The sequence below is a fragment of the Papaver somniferum genome, chromosome 11 (assembly GCF_003573695.1).
Source record: "Papaver somniferum cultivar HN1 chromosome 11, ASM357369v1, whole genome shotgun sequence".
Taxonomy (NCBI): Eukaryota; Viridiplantae; Streptophyta; class Magnoliopsida; order Ranunculales; family Papaveraceae; genus Papaver; species Papaver somniferum.
Window position 1 is genome coordinate 106,934,625 of NC_039368.1, and position 18,892 is coordinate 106,953,516.

The 18,892-nt window shown below is 37.5% G+C and overlaps 2 protein-coding genes across 6 annotated transcripts; both read left to right on the top strand.

The window, feature by feature from the left end:
- Nucleotides 1–2,034: 2,034 nt before the first annotated feature.
- Nucleotides 2,035–9,662, top strand: LOC113320909. 5 transcript variants are annotated; one of them, XR_003346351.1, is made up of 7 exons: nucleotides 2,035–2,207; nucleotides 2,777–2,823; nucleotides 2,968–3,040; nucleotides 3,328–3,377; nucleotides 3,500–3,605; nucleotides 4,121–4,218; nucleotides 9,262–9,662. XR_003346351.1 is itself a non-coding variant. In XM_026568807.1 (6 exons), the coding sequence occupies exons 2-6, from the start codon at nucleotides 2,816–2,818 to the stop codon at nucleotides 4,173–4,175; spliced, it is 315 nt and encodes a 104-aa protein (XP_026424592.1). In that variant the 5' UTR covers nucleotides 2,035–2,207; nucleotides 2,777–2,815; the 3' UTR covers nucleotides 4,176–4,437. The 5 variants fall into 5 exon arrangements, 1 of the variants encoding a protein (XP_026424592.1); XR_003346350.1 differs by lacking the exon at nucleotides 9,262–9,662 and having other exon boundaries at nucleotides 4,121–4,437; XR_003346352.1 differs by lacking the exon at nucleotides 9,262–9,662 and having other exon boundaries at nucleotides 3,341–3,400; nucleotides 4,121–4,437.
- Nucleotides 9,663–16,374: 6,712 nt separating this feature from the next.
- LOC113324875 lies at nucleotides 16,375–17,556 on the top strand. The gene has a single exon (XM_026573158.1). It carries the CDS (start codon nucleotides 16,375–16,377, stop codon nucleotides 17,554–17,556), a length of 1,182 nt encoding a protein of 393 aa, XP_026428943.1.
- The last annotated feature ends 1,336 nt before the right edge of the window (nucleotides 17,557–18,892 follow it).

The window sequence follows — 18,892 nt, forward strand, 5'->3', positions numbered from 1 at the left end:
TCGCCTTCATAGATCCATGTCGTATTTTTCGCCCGAACGAATGAATACAATCGCGTCTCTCAAAAATTTATACTTTTCAGAATAATTTATAATAACAATAAGACACTCGAGGAACAATTTTTTTTTTTTTATTTCTTGAAGGTTTCTATAATAACATTCAATAGTCAAGAAAGGTTTGTGCAAAGATAAGGAACATTGGGGTAGAGTTGTATATAGCAAGTGGAATCCTTAGTTTAAGTATTTGAGACCTTATCAAGGTATGAATGTGGATATTTAACTTAGTGAATAATTCTGTATAATACGAACTCTAAGAATCCATTCTCCATTTTTTCAGCCATCTCTGGAATAAATTGAACAACGTAGTTAAAAATTCAATAAGAAAACGACATTCAGTAAGAAAATATTATAGGTCCAATCAAATGATACCATCCACTTCACCGTAGATATATCGGCCTTAACATATCTACAGTGAAGCTTTAGGGACAATATTCATCGTCGATAGATCCATGGTTTTTTCCAGCATCAATATTCGAATTAAAAATACTATCTAATCCAGAGTAGTTTAACAAGGTCTCTAAGGCTTATTTCCAAGTGATTAACCGCTACTCTCTAAATAGCCTTGGTTATTTTTGATTCCCATCTAAATCCGAGTTCGAGCGATTAAATAATTCTCCAATGACGATTTTTGCGATTCTTTATCCTATTCCAAGCCAAATTTTTCTTTAATGTAAACGTATGTTACGTTGAACTTATATATAATTTTAATTGTATTGATGCTGCTAAATCAATACATGATAATGTTAGAATTTTGATTTTAATTATCTATAAGGCATGTTAGTATTAATATATGATCAGCAGGACTCTAAGTCTCTATAAAATTCATCCGAGTATTAAGCCGAGTTTAAGCGAGAACCAAGCCCGAACTCATTGCTCCAAGCTCCCCAACCGAGTAGCACCTTGGAGAGAGTTAAACTACTTTGATACAACCACGGTCTTAATGAATGGATGATTATTCTTACTTTTATTATGACATGGTATTTAATATGAAGGTGAGGAGAATTGGTACCCGATGAAGGATAATATCTGATAAACGATCACTAACTACTCGGGTGACCCGGAATCGACAAAGATGTTTTTGAGGTAGTTCATGATACTATGTCACTACATAATGTATCTGAATCCAAGCATACATAAAGGCATATATAATAAGATTCTAAGAAGGTTTGTCTTTCCTTGAAGTATGTGAAAGTTATCATGTGTTATAAAAAAGCCACAAATAAAATTAATGTGTTATAACCTACCAACGACTGAAGAAATTTTGGTACCTAATTCTATTAGGAGAAGGTCCTCGGATACCTAGCCTAAGGGATACCAAATGAAGGCAGAAAAGAGTTTTTTCCAAAAAAATAAATAATGTCATCCTACATACTTTGACCTTACACTACGCCATGTAATGATGATTAATATATTTTAATCATATATATTATTATTAATCAAGTGAGTAATGATGAGTGGTTTTACAACTAATTAGAAATAATATTGATGAAATTAAATCAAGTGATTAATATTTTTTTAGAATATATTTTTGATGAAACTATGTCCCTAAATATTGATTAATTCTGTTGTACTGATATTATAGAAGTATGAGTACCTATATCCTGCGAAAAAATACAGTATATGGTCTTTATTTTATAATTGACCAAGTTGTAATATTATTAAAATATTTGAATAAAGTAACCAAATTGTAGGATTTTGAAAATATTTGAATACAGTAACTAAGATGTAGTAGTTTTTTATAATTGCTAAGACTTAATAATAGAAGGAGAGGTTAAGTCGGGACCGTAAGGAAATCAGTGGATAGGGTTCACTAGGGAAGGTCATCCGGCGGTGGGGAAGCTCCGGATGAATATTTGATTTGGAAGGCCAAGAATGATAGGATGGGTGGCGATGAATTCCTTTTATAGCTAGGTTTCGGTCCCAAGAGTTTTACCATATAAAAATCAGCTCCCAATCACACGTTGGTTGCAATTTTTTTATAAACGAATTAACGAAAAATGGATACAAAAGGATTAACTATCTCTCTTTTCTCAATTTAAAATCGTTGTTGATTTACTGGCACAAAGTATTGAGAAAGAAAGCAGTGGGTGTTATCATAATAATTCTATTAGCTTTTGCCAGCAAATCACTAAGAGAAATTCAACTCCAAGGTAATATTTATGACAAATCACTGCTTAACGTTTAACGTGTTTTTCTTATTTCAAAAATATTGGGTTAGAGAATTAGGCTTCCGATTTGATCAAGATGTGTTCCTCTTTTATTTCCTCGTCTACTTGAAAGTTCTCTAACGACCAAGATATTGGCTTCTTTAGCTGCAAAACAAGTTATGAATTAGGTTTATATTGAAATTGAATGGATTTGCTTGGCAAAAGAGATTTTGTTAACAATAATTGATTTTTGTAATGAAGTTTTTGTTTTCTTTATTTTTGTTTTTGATTGATTTAGTTTTCCATAAGAAAGAAAAGGGTTTTGGGAGAAAAATATATGCACCTGATCCTAAATCAAGGTTTTGTTGATTCTTATAGTTTTTTGATTTGTTCTTATTTTTATTTATTTTTTATTTTGGTGAGATGATTTGAAAATTTCTTAATTAAGATCCTGAGGTAATTATTAAATTACGGAATTTAAAACCCTATTCTAATCTTCACCTCCCTAATCTTCATTTACGGATTTTCCTTTCCCTGTACTCTTTCTAACAGCTTTCCCTTTCCCTGTTCAGCAAGCTTCTGTCTCAATTCCAAATCCGAAGTATCTCCCTATGAAGTGGTTTGAATCTAATTTGTATTTATTTTATTTTTGAAAATATATTTTGATTATTCTTCTTGGTGGGTTTAAGTTTTTTTGTTAATGGATGGGTCTCTCATTGTGAATTTGATTCACCTAAGCAAACCTTTATTCTATGGCTCGCAGGGATCGACCGATATGCGAGAAAAAAATTAAGCTAACAATGGAGTCTTATACTCATGATCGGTGTACAATTAAGGTAAACTTCAAGCAATTAAGGTAAACTTCAGTTAGGTTTAATTTCGAGTTCACGACAATTAGTGTAGTTAACTGATTAGGTGTCCCTCTAATTAGTGGTTTGTAATTCTGTCTAAAATCCATACTTTGTTCGTATCTCTTATATTTTATGAAAGATTAGGTTAGAGATTAGGTGTGGGTACATATTCTTTTTAGGATCTTAACTACTCCATAAGTCCATGTACCATGCATAATCTTTGTAGAATCATTCTCACGGTCTGTCTCTTTCCTTTCACTTACATTATGGAGATTTATCATTCAGTGGTCAGAAAGATTCGAGTAACCGCCTCTCTAAACAGGTTTCGCCTAAACATTTTTACATGTATATTCTCTCAAGAATCTCAACATGGATTTTTATAATTTTTTCTTTATTCTTAAAAGTTTTTTCTCTTACATGGATTGATTTTACTGTTCATATTAGTTTCCAAGAATATAGAATCTATAGTGGAATTGCTGAAATATTGGTGGGCATTTATGAGCAAGTCAATTGGAAGCGAAAATGGCTTTGATAGTAGTAGCTTCTCAAGGTGAAGAACTATTTTTTTATTTTCCCTATCTCTATGGGTAAATGCCTTTCTGCTACAACATGCAATTAGAATTGTTATCTTACACATCCTTCTAAGGATCAGGTTTTTGTAATTGTCAAGCATGTGTTCATCTTTCATATCTATTACTGTCGTGATTTCTTTATTTGTCTATTTGACTTCATGGATCACCGACAAGCTTCTATGACTACATTTAGTCACTCCTTTGTTATTTCTTAAGGATTCAGAGCCATAGTATTCCAATTCACAAGTAGATTAATTAATTCAAGTTTTTATGTTGTTCTACTGAAATGAGTCGTTCTTAGGCATTTGAAAATTGAGATTATTTAATTTCACTGCACAACAGTCCAATACACCTGTATAACATGAGCGTGCAAGTTTACATGTCTCATCTCTTTGGGATAAAGTATGATTCTGTGGTTTGGGTATAACCATGTTCTTATTGTGTTATTGATATCCATATGTAATGTAATATTGATTAATGTTTGACTTGCCAGGTATTCCGATCATCTGGACAGAAAGCACGCAAGAGAAAATAGCACAACAATGTAAGGAGAAAGAGGGAGGTCAAGGAGGACGACGATCTGAGAACCAGGTGATTTATTGCTCCTAACCCGTAGGATTTTCTCTGATCAGATGACTGGGGTTCGCTTAAAAGAAAAACAATGACATTGGTTACATGCACTTTATGCTATCCACACCTCTTGTCCAATCAACAAGAATTAAACAAAATTTAAATCAAGTCCTACCTCGGTGTCTCACACTTTCTCTTTCTATAAAAATCAAATTCGTGTCCACGAAATCATCGATTTAACCAAGAAAAGATATAGGATGTACAGTATATTTTTATTATGTTTCTGCATTCTCTTATAGTATTTTCAGCTTCTATTATTTTGTCTGTCAGGGGAACCAACAGTTACAACACCATCCACAATTGATATTCCATCCTACCATACTCAGGCTGCTCTGCAGCAGGTGTATTGGACAAGTATATTAATTAGTCAGTGTAGATGGTGGATTTTTGACAAAGGATAAAATCGTAAAACCATAACTATACATACTCCTGATCCAGCAATCAGATGAATATTGAGGCTCATGTCTCTCGCCGAAAGCATGAAAGCTCGTGCTTCAAAATCTCTGACTGAGAATACTTCTCTCAGAGTATATGTAGATATGTATCCTCTCAGCTGAGGTAACGGCGCATCTCATAAATACTGAGCAATTTCAGTAATTAATTCTATATAGAATCGAATGATTGGACGGCTACTAGACAGCTTGCCTGCTAGTATAAAGTAACAACGTCTTCAGGATGCAACAATATTTTCCCTGACTATATTAAAGAGATATGACATTTCAACAAGCTCATATCTATCAATTCTCGGATAATTAACGTTCTTAGACAGCATGCCTGCTAGTATAGAGCCATCAATTAATTATCCCTAATCGTTGACTAAATATTCAGCAATATTCTACAATTCTTCGTAATATTTTGTCACTTCAATTTGTGGTTCTTCCCAGCAGAATTCCATGGGTTAGTGATAAATATTCAACGTACGGGCATCGGAGCAGCTATTCAGTAAGCCCCGATCAAATGGTGCGAGTGTACTCATCAATAATACACAAACAAGCACCTGAATGCCCAAACGAGCATTCCAAAACATGAAAGAACGATGAACCTATGCAAAATAGGAACAAAAATAATAATAAAAAAATATTAGCAAAGGCGTCATGGGACTGAGCCCACCGGCCGGCCAATCACGCAGTGGCCAGTCCCGCGGCCAATTCTATATTTTATCATATGTTATTATTTTTCCCTGATCTCATGAAAATCTCTTCATTTGAACAAATCTCCTTTGTCTTAAGAAAACTCCCCAGTCTCATGGTGTTTCGTCGTATCAAAGAAATAATAAAATTTAAGAAAGGTGTTGCGGGACCAAGCCCACTAGCCGGTCGGCCATCCCTTAGCCGTGGCCGGTCCCATACCTCATGACTCCTTATTATTTTATTATTTCCCTCATCCCATGAAAGTTCCCTGATTTCATGACTAAATTCATGAAAATTATGTAAAATTAGGGAGAAAATGCACGGGACCGGGCTCATTGGCCGTCCGGCCATGCCCTAGCCGTGGCCGGTCCCACACGCCCTTGTCTCATTATTTTAATATTATTAGTTTCCCTCATCTCATGGAAACTCCTTCACTTCAAGGAAACTCCCTAGTTTCAACAAACTCCTTGAATTCATGAAATTTCCCTCAAGTCATGAAAATAATATAAAATTGGGGAAACTCGTGGGACCGGGCCTTAGCCGGCCGCTCATGACCTATCCGGTCCCATACGCCCCTTATTTTATTATTATTATTATTTTTTATGTTTCCCTCATCTCATGGAAACTCCTTGATTTCAACAAACTCCTTGATTTTATGATATTTCCTTAAAATCATGAAAAATATTATAAAATTAGGAAAAGTGCCTTGGGACCGAGCTCTTTGGCCGGACGACCATGCCTTGGCCATATCCGGTCCCACACTTCATGATTCCTTCATTATTTTATTATTTACTCCTTCATCTCATGAAGTTTTCCTGGTTTCATCAAAAATCCCTGATTTTTTCATATTTTCTCAAAATGTTGCTCAAACGCACATCAGAAAATATCAAAACTCTCAGGACTGAGACATGGACATTATGGTGACATGGGCATGTCTCCTTGACCAACCAAGGCCGGCCCTGAGGCTTGCAAAGAGCCGGTCCCACGTGTTTTAACAATTTTGACCTAATTTGCTCAATTGCTCGTACTGGGTCCAAACTTTTCTCAAACAACTTTGAGTTTTCTCATACGACCATCAGCTGGTCCCACGATCACCAAGGGCCGGTCCCATGACCCCTTGGTCGGTTCCTCATCTCCATAATCAGGTTCTACTACCTGACGCTCACACGAGCACTATTTTAATTAAATGATTAAACCAGCATTTAATCATCCTTTCACCAACTGCTCTTCAAGAGACTTTGGTATTTTGCTCACTTGAGCATCTGGACGCTACATGGTCGATTCATAAACCCATGTATCCGGTCCCTCCTTCATTTCATGAATGATTTTCAATAAATCATCAATTTATCATCAATCCAGCAGTTGATCGAAATTAGGGTTTCGAATCCAAAGCTCTGCAAAAACACAATTCTGAGCAGATTCAAACACTAACAATTTTATGTTGATCCTGTGATCAACACTTTAATAAATATGCTCGGCTCAGATGTCAGCATCTTAAATCAACATCTGCTCAGACGAGCAACATTTGTTCAAATGAGCAACATCTGCTCGCACCAAATAATATTGGTTCAACTATTAATATTCAACAACTCATCAAACGAGCAATATTTTCTCATACGAGCAATATTTCCTCAGACTAAGGAATATTGATTCAACTATCAATATTCAACGATTCAGCAACATTTTCTCACCTTAAGTTATCAAAATTTATTCGACAATATATCTTTGTCTCAGCAGACATGTTAAATTCATGAGTCTCAGAACATTTTGCAAATCACGTTCGTCTCAGGAATACAATGACTCATCGTCCCATAAAGTCAGCAACTGACTCCACAATCACGAGATGTCAATCGCGTCACATGGGAGGATATTAACTAGGGTTCTGGTCTGGCGGTCTACGGCACGTGTGTTCATACAAACGATGAGAATGTGAGCAAGTCGTGCAATCAGTTGAAGGAGTTAGCAAAATAGTGGGTGGAAAATCAACCAAGTCTCCACATGATGAACAACTGGTTTTGACACGATTTCCCACTTCCCCACTCTTTGACTTCAACAACTGTCATACTTCATGGGATCAAGGTGTTTACAATTCCAGCAATATAAATAAGTCTCTAGATCCTGATTGAAACAAGACAAGAATTCCTCGACAAGTTCACACAGATAATCTTTCGTCTACACGAACTCATCGTCTGAGCAATCACTCTCAAATGAGTAAAATTCAATCATTCAGAACTTTCTTACGTAGAATACACAACACACCTACGATCTCTATCACCATTGATCTTACACATTTCTCAGATTCCCCCTACAGATCATCCCATCCTCTCTTGTGACCGAATTGACTCTGGAACGACCATTGTCTTGTTTTAGGCCGGAGTCCTATAGATTGATCTCTCGAACTTAAAGCACTCCCTTATTGCAGTGCATCTGTGTGAGGTTGAGCATTTTCTTGGTTCAAGGAGTCTCCGCACGGTCATCTCCTCAATTCCGCAAAAACCAGCAAATCATTTTTCCTCATCTACAGTTAGGAGAAGTAGTATATGGTGAAACCTGCAATAGTCGAGCAAGGGTCTCTTTGCCAAATGTATGAAGAGCAACGGGTTTAGTACTATAGTTTTTTAATTTAATAGTTGAACTAAACTATGGGTGTTAATCCTCAAATATTTTGTTTACGTCTGCATCAGAAACAACAGATTGCCCAACAAGAACGATGAAACGTGATGTTTGAAAGAAGTTTATGCCATAAACTGATTTACAGTGTCAAAACTGGATTCTTCTGTTATTATTGTTTGCAATGTGAATTTTGCATTCTATATTTTTCCACAATAGGTGTTTAATAATGTTATAAAATTATGAGTACCCTGGAATGAGAAAGAAATGAATTATATAAACTGACGCTAACATGGGAGGTTGAGTCGGGGTCGTAAAGCCCCGGTGATACCTAGTATATATATTTATGAGTAAAATAGGAAGAATATGTCCAGCTTGTTCTGCATAGTTCTCTAATTATATTCAGAATATATATATATATATATATACAGAAACGTTTGGAAAGGATGCAAAGATAATTTTGTATTTGCAAAGAAGACTAAATATCATTCTAGTTTTTAAAGTGGATGAAGTGAAAATTGTAGTTTGCACCACATTTCACGTGATCAATTGTTTGTGCACCATATTTTAAGTATAAAATATGTAACACAAGTGTGATGAAGGAAACAAAATGATGATGACGTGTTCCCTAACCAAATTATAGTGCGATAGTTGACAGACTGAGGTGCGGTTACTTGGTGAAACCAATGCATCATTTCAGTTTTAAAAAATATATCCACAAAGGATGAGGTTTATGATTACATAATCGCTATTAGAAAGATTATATCCACAGCCAACGAGGAGTGTAATTATTTTCTTTTGAAACATCCACTCACTTAAGTGGTTTACGTCACTCTAAAATGTATTTACCATTCAAGAAGTGACTTTTGCAAAGCTGCTGCTTGACAAAAGTCCACGGAGAAGAAGTATACAAAATGATGATGACATACGCCATCACCAAATTATTGTGCAACGGTTGAGAGAATAATGTGTGGTTACTTTGTGAAACCAATTCATTAGATCATCTTATTTGCCGAGTTAGATCTTCTTATTTCAAAAAATGCTTGATTATAATGCAGCACCACCACCATAGGACGTCATTAACACTATTATATAAAAAATCTTGATACCCAAGAGAAATATAAAAACCTAAAACCTAAAATCTTTGCAATTAACCAAGATTGCAAACAACCAACTAGGAAAACTCCTAGTCCCATTTGTATTTTATTTTGAAACATACACACATTTAAATAGTTTACGTCACTCTAATATGTGTCTTTTCCAGAGTTGTAGCTTGACAAAAGTCCACGGAGCTACAAAATGATGACGACGTGTGCCCTAACCAGGTTTTTGTGCGGTAGATGAGAGAACGAGGTGCGTTTACACTGCGAAACCAACGCATCATTTCGCCTTAATAAAATATATCCCCAAAGTATTATGTTTATGATTACATACTCCTTATGATAAAGATTAATTCTACCGCCAACCAGGAGTGTAATTATTTTCCTTTTGAAACATCCACTCACATTAGTGGTTTAAAATGTATGTACCAATCAAGATGTGTCTTTTCCAGATCCATTGTTTTACAAAAGTCCATGGATCGAGCTAAAAAATGATGATGACGTGTTCCCTAACCGGATTATGAGAGAATAATATGCGGGTACATTGTGAAACCAATGCATCGTTTCACTTTAAAAAAACATATATATCCACAAAGTATGAGGTTTATGTAATCTCGCTTCTGCTTAGCATCGGAAATAGGTAAATCTATGTTATTATTCATGTTGATTTAAGTTACTATACACAAAATTCTATACGGCTTACTGACTTAGTTTTCATCATCGTCATTCTTCCATTATCATCATAAATATTGCTGAATAACTGTATTTAAAAGAAACACAGTTGCATCTCTGTCATTTTTTGGTTAACAAAAAACAAAAATATCCAAAGAGGAAAACACGACACCTGCCCACTTGACCTTATTATGTCCGCAATGACGTGAGAAATGGCTGCAATTAATTAAGATTGGAAACAACAAACTAGGAAATCTCCTAATTCCATTTGTATTGATCATCTTAGAACAAATGTTTACATAATTTCATTTCACTTAATTACTAAGATAAAAAGGAACGTTACCAAAAGTGTGGTGTTTGTTGTATGACTAGAATTTAGTAACTTTCTTTCAAAAGATGATGAAATCGAGCTTCCATTGGTTATTGTGGTGCTTATGATAACTTCAACACTATAAGCTGTGTGTACATATATATATACTTTATGAGTAAAATACGAAGAATATTTCCAGCTTGTTCTGCATAGTTCACTAATAACATTCAGAATATATATACAGAAACATTTGCAAAGGATGCAAAGATAATTTTGTATTTGCAAAGAAGACTGAATTTCATACTAGTTTTTAAAGTGAATGAAGTGAAAATTGTAGTTTGCTCCACATTGCACGTGATCAATTTTTTGTGCACCATATTTTAAGTATTAAAGACGTAACACAAGAGTGACGAAGGAGAAAAATGATGATGACGTGTGCCCTAACCAAATTATAGTGCGACAGTTGAGAGACTGAGGTGCGGTTACTTGGCGAAACCAATGCATCATTTCAGTTTAAAAAAATATATCCAAAAAGGATGAGGTTTATGATTACATAATCGCTATTAGAAAGATTATATCCACAGCCAACGAGGAGTGTAATTATTTTCTTTTGAAACGTCGACTCACTTAAGTGGTTTACGTCTCTCTAAAATGTATTTACCATTCAAGAAGTGAATTTTGAAAAGCTGCTGCTTGACAAAATTCCACGGAGAAGAAGGCTACAAAATGATGATGACATACAACATCACGAAATTATTGTGCGACGGTTGAGAGAATAATGTGCGGTTACTTTGTGAAAATGCATTAGATCGTCTTATTTGCCGAGTTAGATCTTCTTCTTTCGAAAAATGCTTGATTATAATGCAGCACCACCACCATAGGACGCCATTAACGCTATTATATAAAAAATCTTGATACCCATGAGAAAGATAAAAACCTAAAACCTAAAATCTTTGCAATTAACCAAGATTGCAAACAACCAACTAGGAAAACTCCTAGTCCCATTTGTATTTTCTTTTGAAACATCCACACACTTAAATAGTTTACGTCACTCTAAGATGTGTCTTTTCCAGAGTTGTATCTTGACAAAAGTCCACAAAGCTACAAAATGATGACGACGTGTGCCCTAACCAGATATTTGTGCGATGAGAGAACGAGGTGCGTTTACACTGCGAAAGCAACGCATCATTTCGCCTTAATAAAATATATCCAAAAAAGTATTAGGTTTATTATTTCATAATCACTATGATAAAGATTGAATCCTCAGCTAACGAGGAGTGTAATTATTTTCTTTTGAAACATCCACTCACTTAAGTAGTTTACGTAACTCTAAAATATATGTACCAATCAAGATGTGTCTTTTCCAAATCTGTTGTTTGACTAAAGTCCACGGAGCTACAAAATGATGACGACGTGTGCCCTAACCATATTTTTGTGTGATATATGAGAGAACGAGGTGCGTCTACCATGCGACACCGACGCATCATTTCGCCAGACAAAAATATATCCACAAAGTATTGGGTTTATGATTACATGATCGCTATGACAAAGATTAAATCCTCAGCCAACGAGGTATGTAATTATTTTCTTTGAAATATCCACTCACTTAAGTAGTTTACGTCATTCTAAAATATATGTACCAATCAAGATGTGTCTTTTCCAGATTAGTTGTTTGACAAAAGTCCACGGAGCTACAAAATGATGATGACGTGTGCCCTAACCAGATTATTGTGCGATAGTTAAGAGACAGAGGTGCGGTTACTTTGGGAAACCAATGCATCATTTCATTTAAAAAAAAATGTATCCAAAAAGTATGATGTTCATGATTACATTATCGTGTTTCTGCTTAGTAGTATACGATTTAAGTTACTGTACAGAAAATTATATACGGTGAAAATTATATTTTGCACCATATTTCACGTGATCAATTGTTTGTGTACCATATTTTAATTATAAAAGACGTAACACAGGTATGACGAAGGAGAAAAAATGATGATGACATGTGCCCTCACAAGATTACTGTGCTAAGTTGGGAGTCCGAGGTCCGGGTTACACTCCAAAACCAATGTATCATTTCGCCTTAAAATATATATCCACAAAGTATTAGGTTTTTTATTACATAATCGCTATGATAAAGATTATATCCACATCCCACGAGGAGTAATATTATTTTCTTTTGAAACATTCACTCACATAAGTGGTTCACGTCACTCTAATATGTATGTACTGATCAAGATGTGTTTTTTCGAGAGCTGTTGTTTCACAAAAGTCCAAAGAGCTATATATATATATAAAAAAAAGTGTTGTGTATGTAGCCTGTTAAATCCGACCATCGATTTCATCATCCGACGGTTAGGATCACCCGGTTATATGTTTTATATAAAAGTATATGGCCATCCGTTGGATCGTTGGGTTTTCTGTTTTAACCGTGTTTCACCCAAACTGCATTCCCGGTTTAAAACACATACCCAAGTTAACTTGATTTCCTAATTTTCCTAATCCGAGTAAAATCTGGTAACTTTGGACACGTCTATATATGAAGCCTCGGCCATGTTTCCAACACAAACATAGCTAGCTGCTCAAAGTTTTTCTGAATCTTTATAACCAAAGAAACATCTTTATCGGCTATATAAGAAACCTTCATAAGTGATTAAGTTTCGTAGAATGTTTGTGCAATTCATCAGTTTATGTTATAAATCTGTTTCTGAGGATTGTTTTGATGCTGGTACAGTTTAATGATTGCAAGGTGATTGAGCTTGACTGGCAGATATTATGATGGGCATCGATGGAGGATTGGTGATCAATGAAGCTGAACTATAAACGCATACAACGGGTTTGGATCTGAGGACTGTTGAAGATGGTGAGGATGAGCAGATGGAGTTGGTGCTAAAATTGGACTGTTGAAGGATGGATGACTGGTGATGAGAAGATAAAAAAAAACGTTCTAACACTCTCGATGCCTCTAATGACTCCTCGACTAGTGACATCACATCCATAACCAAGTACATCTCGATCTATTTCATGCGCTACATTAGACGAGGTATTTTTTTTCTCAAAAACTTACAATTGAAAAACTCAAAAGGCACCACTAAAGAAGACGAAGAGAATCCTCTCGATGCCTCTAGAGTCTCCTCAAATCTGACATGTTTGTTATTTTAGAGCCTCTTATCAGGAGATTATACGATCAAAAGTTGTTGCACAAAAATGTCATTGCATTCAAAAAGTATTTTTTAAGAAGACTTTGGGACAGATCCGAACGTTAATTTTATCTCTCAAGACATAGAAACGGCAGAGATTATCCCTGGCCCGACCTGAACAGACATAAACATAGTTAGCATTAGTTACCGAGTTGCTTATTAACACAACTAATCGTCCCTGTCTCAGCGGTACTAAACTATACTAATAAAAACAGTTTCCTAAGCTAGGTAATTCGACCACTATCACTATTGAATTCTGCAATCTTATACGAACCCTAGATGGTAACTCCAATGGAAATTCTTTATCGAAACATCGAATTCGAATTCGTGATTTAGACTGCATGAGTTCTTACCGAATTCGATTCAAGTATTACCACAGAAAGATTCGTAGAAACTATGAAGTGAGACCACTACGAACTTTGGAATGGTTACAATTTACAAAGGCGCTGATGTGGAGCAATTTAGTAGGTTATTATGTAGATTGAAATATGGCCACGTGTCAATATGCTAAGGGATGAATCCATGATAAGATGATGAAATAGGAGCATCGAATCATCCTCTAAAAAGACGAGTTTGTCTGAATCAAGACACCAGCTACAACGTCACATGAATGACGTGTGTAAGGAGTAGTCTAATACGCTCAGATGTTCAGGTCTAAAAAAGAGGACCGCATTTAATGAATAGTTAGAAGAGATGAGGACGAGTCTACGACATCTCCGAGAGCTCGAACGACCTATACTATAATCCCGAGGATGATGCATCACGATGATGTAAGAAGTGAGATGACTCGGAGAGGATCCCAGCATACCATCACGAGGGATAGTATAAAAGCTCGTTCGAAGACCATAGGAGATAGACGACAAACTCCGTGTGCTCGCCGAAGAACGGACCTTCACGAGTTTTATCTATCTATAAATACCGGTCCATGTAGAAGGAGATAGACAACTTATGTAAGAATAGATGGTCTTTCTACAGAGAATTCCTGAGAGAGATCTATATAGAGAGAAAGTTATAAATCTAAGTGATATTTGTACTTCTTTCAAGGGTAATACCTTATAATCAATAAGAAAACATCTTCTTCCCCGTGGACGTAGGTCTTCATGGCTGAACCACGTTATATGCTTGTGTCAATCTTTACTTTTCATATTCTTTACATTTTTTTCATCTTGATTCTTGCATGTTTTAGTAGTTGTTAGTCTTTAATCTTACTTGGGTGTAGTCATCAGAAAAAATGCACCTACATTTTGGCGCCAGAAACAGGGAGGTGTGAAGATCTATTCTACCTTCCTAGTAACAGCTTTATATTATCTTCATAATCTCCATGAGAGAAGTAGTTTTCATGCTACCGAGTAGATTTCTGTTAAGATTTATGAGTAGAGCTCGGACTCGAATATGATCTACACGATCTGTGAAGTCTAAAAGAACCTCAAAATCAGCAGATATGCACCTTTTTTCGCTAGTTTTCTTTTAGATTTCTCGTCTAGTAGCGGCTTTCAATATATTTCTCAAGGTGCTCAGGAGAGTCGAAGATCGGAGTGAAAATGGAGTTTTTGATACTTCGGCACTCAAACGATCTCCTCCATGAAAGAGTCGGAAAGAATAAAGCTATCAGTAGGCTTCATGGAAGAAAATATCTTCCTATGAAAGTTGAAAAAAACTAGTTGTTTTTCATCCTCAAGGGAACTCAAGATAATCCATAAACCTCTTCTTAGAAATCTAACTCTAAGTCAAGAAGGAGGGTTAATGAGTACATAATCATTCGTCAAACTCAAAAAATTTGATCAAAATCCAAAGTCTAAAGATGATGAGAGATATTTCCTAGAATGGGAAAGATATGCTCAATCGTCATGATTTGGTTTCTTCCCATAAGAGGTATAATGTGTTGAAGGAAGTATTTTTCTCGGGAAAAGAGGACTGATAAAACACCTTTTCTTCATCATTAACACCTTGTGCAAGTATGGAATGTTTTGACATATTCACATGTCTCCAAAATTTACTGCAAAGTCTTCCTGTACTAAATTGTCCAGTCTGAACTATGACTTAGCAATTGCACATGACCTGCAAATCTAGGGACCCACCTTTCTGAGAAAAGAGATAAATTAAGTATTACTGCATATATTACAGGGAAAGTAATGGTGACGCGAAGATCCGCTCGTACGAGCCAAGGTGAAAATGGTGGAGCCCTGCCAGAGGGACTAGACGACAAGGATCCAGGAGAGACCATGCTAAACGGTGCAATCCCAGGAGAGGGACAACCCGATGACCCGTATCGGGAAGGACTAACTGACAATTCTAGCTCTGAGGAAGAGGGAAACCCCTTCGAGAGGCATGATGGTGTCCATATAATCCAACCAGGAGGGTTAGACCATTCGCCAAGAGCGAACAACGAGGCCAAGAAGGACAACTCTTCAGACCTCGGCGATGCCAAGAAGGACAACCCTTCAGACCTCGGCGATGCCAACGCTACTATCGCAGCCATCCTGAAAGCCCAAGAAGCTCAGGATGAGAGAATGAAGAGATTAGAGAAACAAAACAGGAGGCTAGAACGAAGAAAACGCAGGATGAAGCGTAAAGCAAAGAAGAAGGTGCCACTCTCTACCATTGAGGAGATCCTCGAGGAGGAAAATCCTTTTGAGAGCCTACAGGATGACGAACGAATCAATATCCCTGACACCTCAAACGAGGAAACATCAGATCGCTTCTCTAGAGGGAGCAGGGGCGTCCTTGACCAGGAGGATAGCCCATCCGAGGGATCATCAGACGTTGATTCCAAGCACAGACAAGATAAGAATAGAATCGATGAAGCTAGAACCAGCTGCGAGGATGAGAACCTTACGGCTGTGAATCATAAGCGAGGGGAGACCTCAAGGTCAACTCGATCCAAGATTGTATCATACACTGAACAATCGGAAGAGGACTCAGGACGATCAAAGCGTCGTCACCAGGAGCTCTCCTTCTCTCCCGAGAAGGCACAGGGAAGGAAGAAGAAGGTCGAAACTAGGCGGAATGATGACCACTTGCAGGCCCGATTCTGCCGACTCGAGGCAATGTATAGGGAAGCTACAGGAAGGCAAGAAAGCAAGAAATTGGCGTAAGTCATGCAGGAGGCAGGACAATCTCCTCTATCTGAAAATCTATTAAAACTGTCATTTCTAAGGAAATGCTCTCTACAGACATTCACAGCTCCGTTGACTGGAACAGGAGACACAGTCGAGCACCTCAGGACTTATCGCATGACTCTAACCCAATGGGATCACTATGACGTAGTGTTGTGTAAGTTTTTTCCGGCAAGTCTAAGAGACGAAGCCTTAATGTGGTTCAACAACCTGCCTAAAGTCTCAGTTGTATCATTTGCTCACCTATCCGAGCTTTTCTTAGAAACATACATGCATAATATCAGAGTACGATCCCAAGTTGTTGTGCTGTTCCAGATATCCAGAGCACCAAACGAGTCACTCCGCTCCCTGGTAACACGATGGAGAAAACTATGTGATAAGATTGGAAAAGTCCCTGAAGCTTACGCAATCTTAGGCTTCAAAAATAGTCTTAGAAAGACAGACCCTATATTTGCCCGCATCTATGAAACCATGCCAAAATTTTTTGGAAAATTAAGAGAAATCCAAGAGGATTATATAGCCTTGGAAGAACTCCAGGACGGAACTTATGACATGATGGTAAAAGGAACTAGTAGAGGAGAAAATGTGGTAGAACCACAGAATCCCAAAATACCAGCCCAAGGAGCAGGGCGATCCAACAACGGGTCAACCCAGTTCGACAAATATTATACTGGAGGATGGAAAGGGCGAGACCAAGCCCAGCAAAATAAGGGAAAGTTCGTAGACCCAGTCTACACGAAGCTGAACACCCCCATATCCGAGATACATAAGAAGATCGACGGAATGCATAAAATCACTTACCCATGGAACAGAGGTCAGCAGCCAGAGCGGGCCAAAAATATAACTGAGTTCTGTGAATTCCATCAATTCCATATCCACACGACAGACTCGTGTAGGGACTTGAAGAAGATGGTGCAAGAAATGATCAATGAATGCAAGCTCCAGGAATACATTGCGCAACCAGCGATCCCACCCGCTGCTTGGGTACCCATACACCATGTGGAGATTCCTCGTGAGGCGCACTATCTAGGGTGCAATACAATATCACACTCGGAAATCGTTGCCCCCACGCCTGAAGGAAATATTACAGGACGAATTCACAAACGAAACTTCGCAGGTGATGAAGTCTACAGTGTATCCAAAGAGCCTCCGATTGAGGAATGAATGAAATTACCCATCAGCTTTTCGGCCTCGTAGGCACCTGATGGGGGACGAAGCCACAACGACCCACTAGTGGTCACGATGGCCATGGAACTTCCCGTACACGAAGCGAGGAAGAAAAACCCCATGGCAATGCCCAAAATCCTAATCAATGGGGGCAGCTCCGTCGAGATCATGTTCTATAAAACATTCAAACAGATGGGTCTTAGAGAAGATTTCCTAATACCCTCAACTTACAACATATTTGGCTTTAACGACTCTTCAACCCGCCCAAGGGGTGAGGTGACATTAGAAATCAATGTGGGAAAAATCTTCACCTTAACCATTTTTTGTGTGGTAGATATATTATCACCCTACACATCCATTGTCGGCCGGTCCTTGATCCATGGGATCAAGGGGGTGGCCTCGACTTACCTTCAAAGGATAAGGTTCTCTACGCCCGATGGAATTGCGAAAATCATCGGAGACTCTGGCGAGGAAAAGTATTACTACGAGATGGACGTTCAGAACGACGAGAACAAAGTAAACTCTGCAAAATAAAAAAAGAGGAGAGCCAAGACCACCAAGAACCAGGCTGAAATCGATGCCTACATAACCATGACAAATGAGGCGAGACGCTCAAACAATGAGCATGTTCAGGGCGATGTTCCCACTTCGGACTCATCTATGGGACCCATATATAACCTCTCCGACATCGGAGAACTCAAATCAAACTTCTCGTCCTCGGAGCCGATGAAAGAAATAAATATCAGAACACCCGAAAATCCGAGTATGATAAAAATAGGAACCCTCCTCAGCGAGGAGGAAGAACAAAAGATGGTACAAGTATTAAGATAATATTCTGATGTCTTCGCATGGTGCATGGAAGACATGCCCGGCATAGACACAGAAGTGTGATGTCATCACCTGAAAATCAACCCAAAGAATAATCACGTGCGGCAAAAGATGCGAAAGGTGGCACCTGGATACCATGAAGCTATTCAAAAAGAACTAAAGAAAATGAAGGCATCAGGGGTAATACGTGAAGTACAATATCCAATATGGATATCCAACATGTTGATAGTACCTAAGAAAAATGGGGGGGGGGGGGGGGGGGGGGTAAGGATCTGCATTGATTTCAGTGACCTTAATAAGGCATGTCCAAAAGACAGCTTCCCACTCCCTAATATTGATCAGCTAGTGGAAGCAACCTCTAGATACAGGCTATTATCCCTCATGGACGGATACTCGGGCTATAACCAAATCCCCCTCGCCGAGGAGGATCAGGAGCATACTTTCTTCTTCACCCCCCCAGGGTCTATATTGTTATACCAAGATGCCATTTGGATTAAAAAATGCC

What these genes read in the sequence shown, in the direction of transcription:
- LOC113320909 (XM_026568807.1), top strand. An exon ending in ATGATCGGTGTACAATTAAG is followed by an intron (nt 3,041 to 3,327) that starts GTAAACTTCAAG and finishes TACATTATGGAG; the next exon opens with ATTTATCATTCAGTGGTCAG. An exon ending in TCGCCTAAACATTTTTACAT is followed by an intron (nt 3,401 to 3,499) that starts GTATATTCTCTC and finishes TGTTCATATTAG; the next exon opens with TTTCCAAGAATATAGAATCT.
- LOC113324875 (XM_026573158.1), top strand. Translation starts at nt 16,375, where the DNA reads ATGCAGGAGGCAGGACAATCTCCTCTATCTGAAAATCTATTAAAACTG.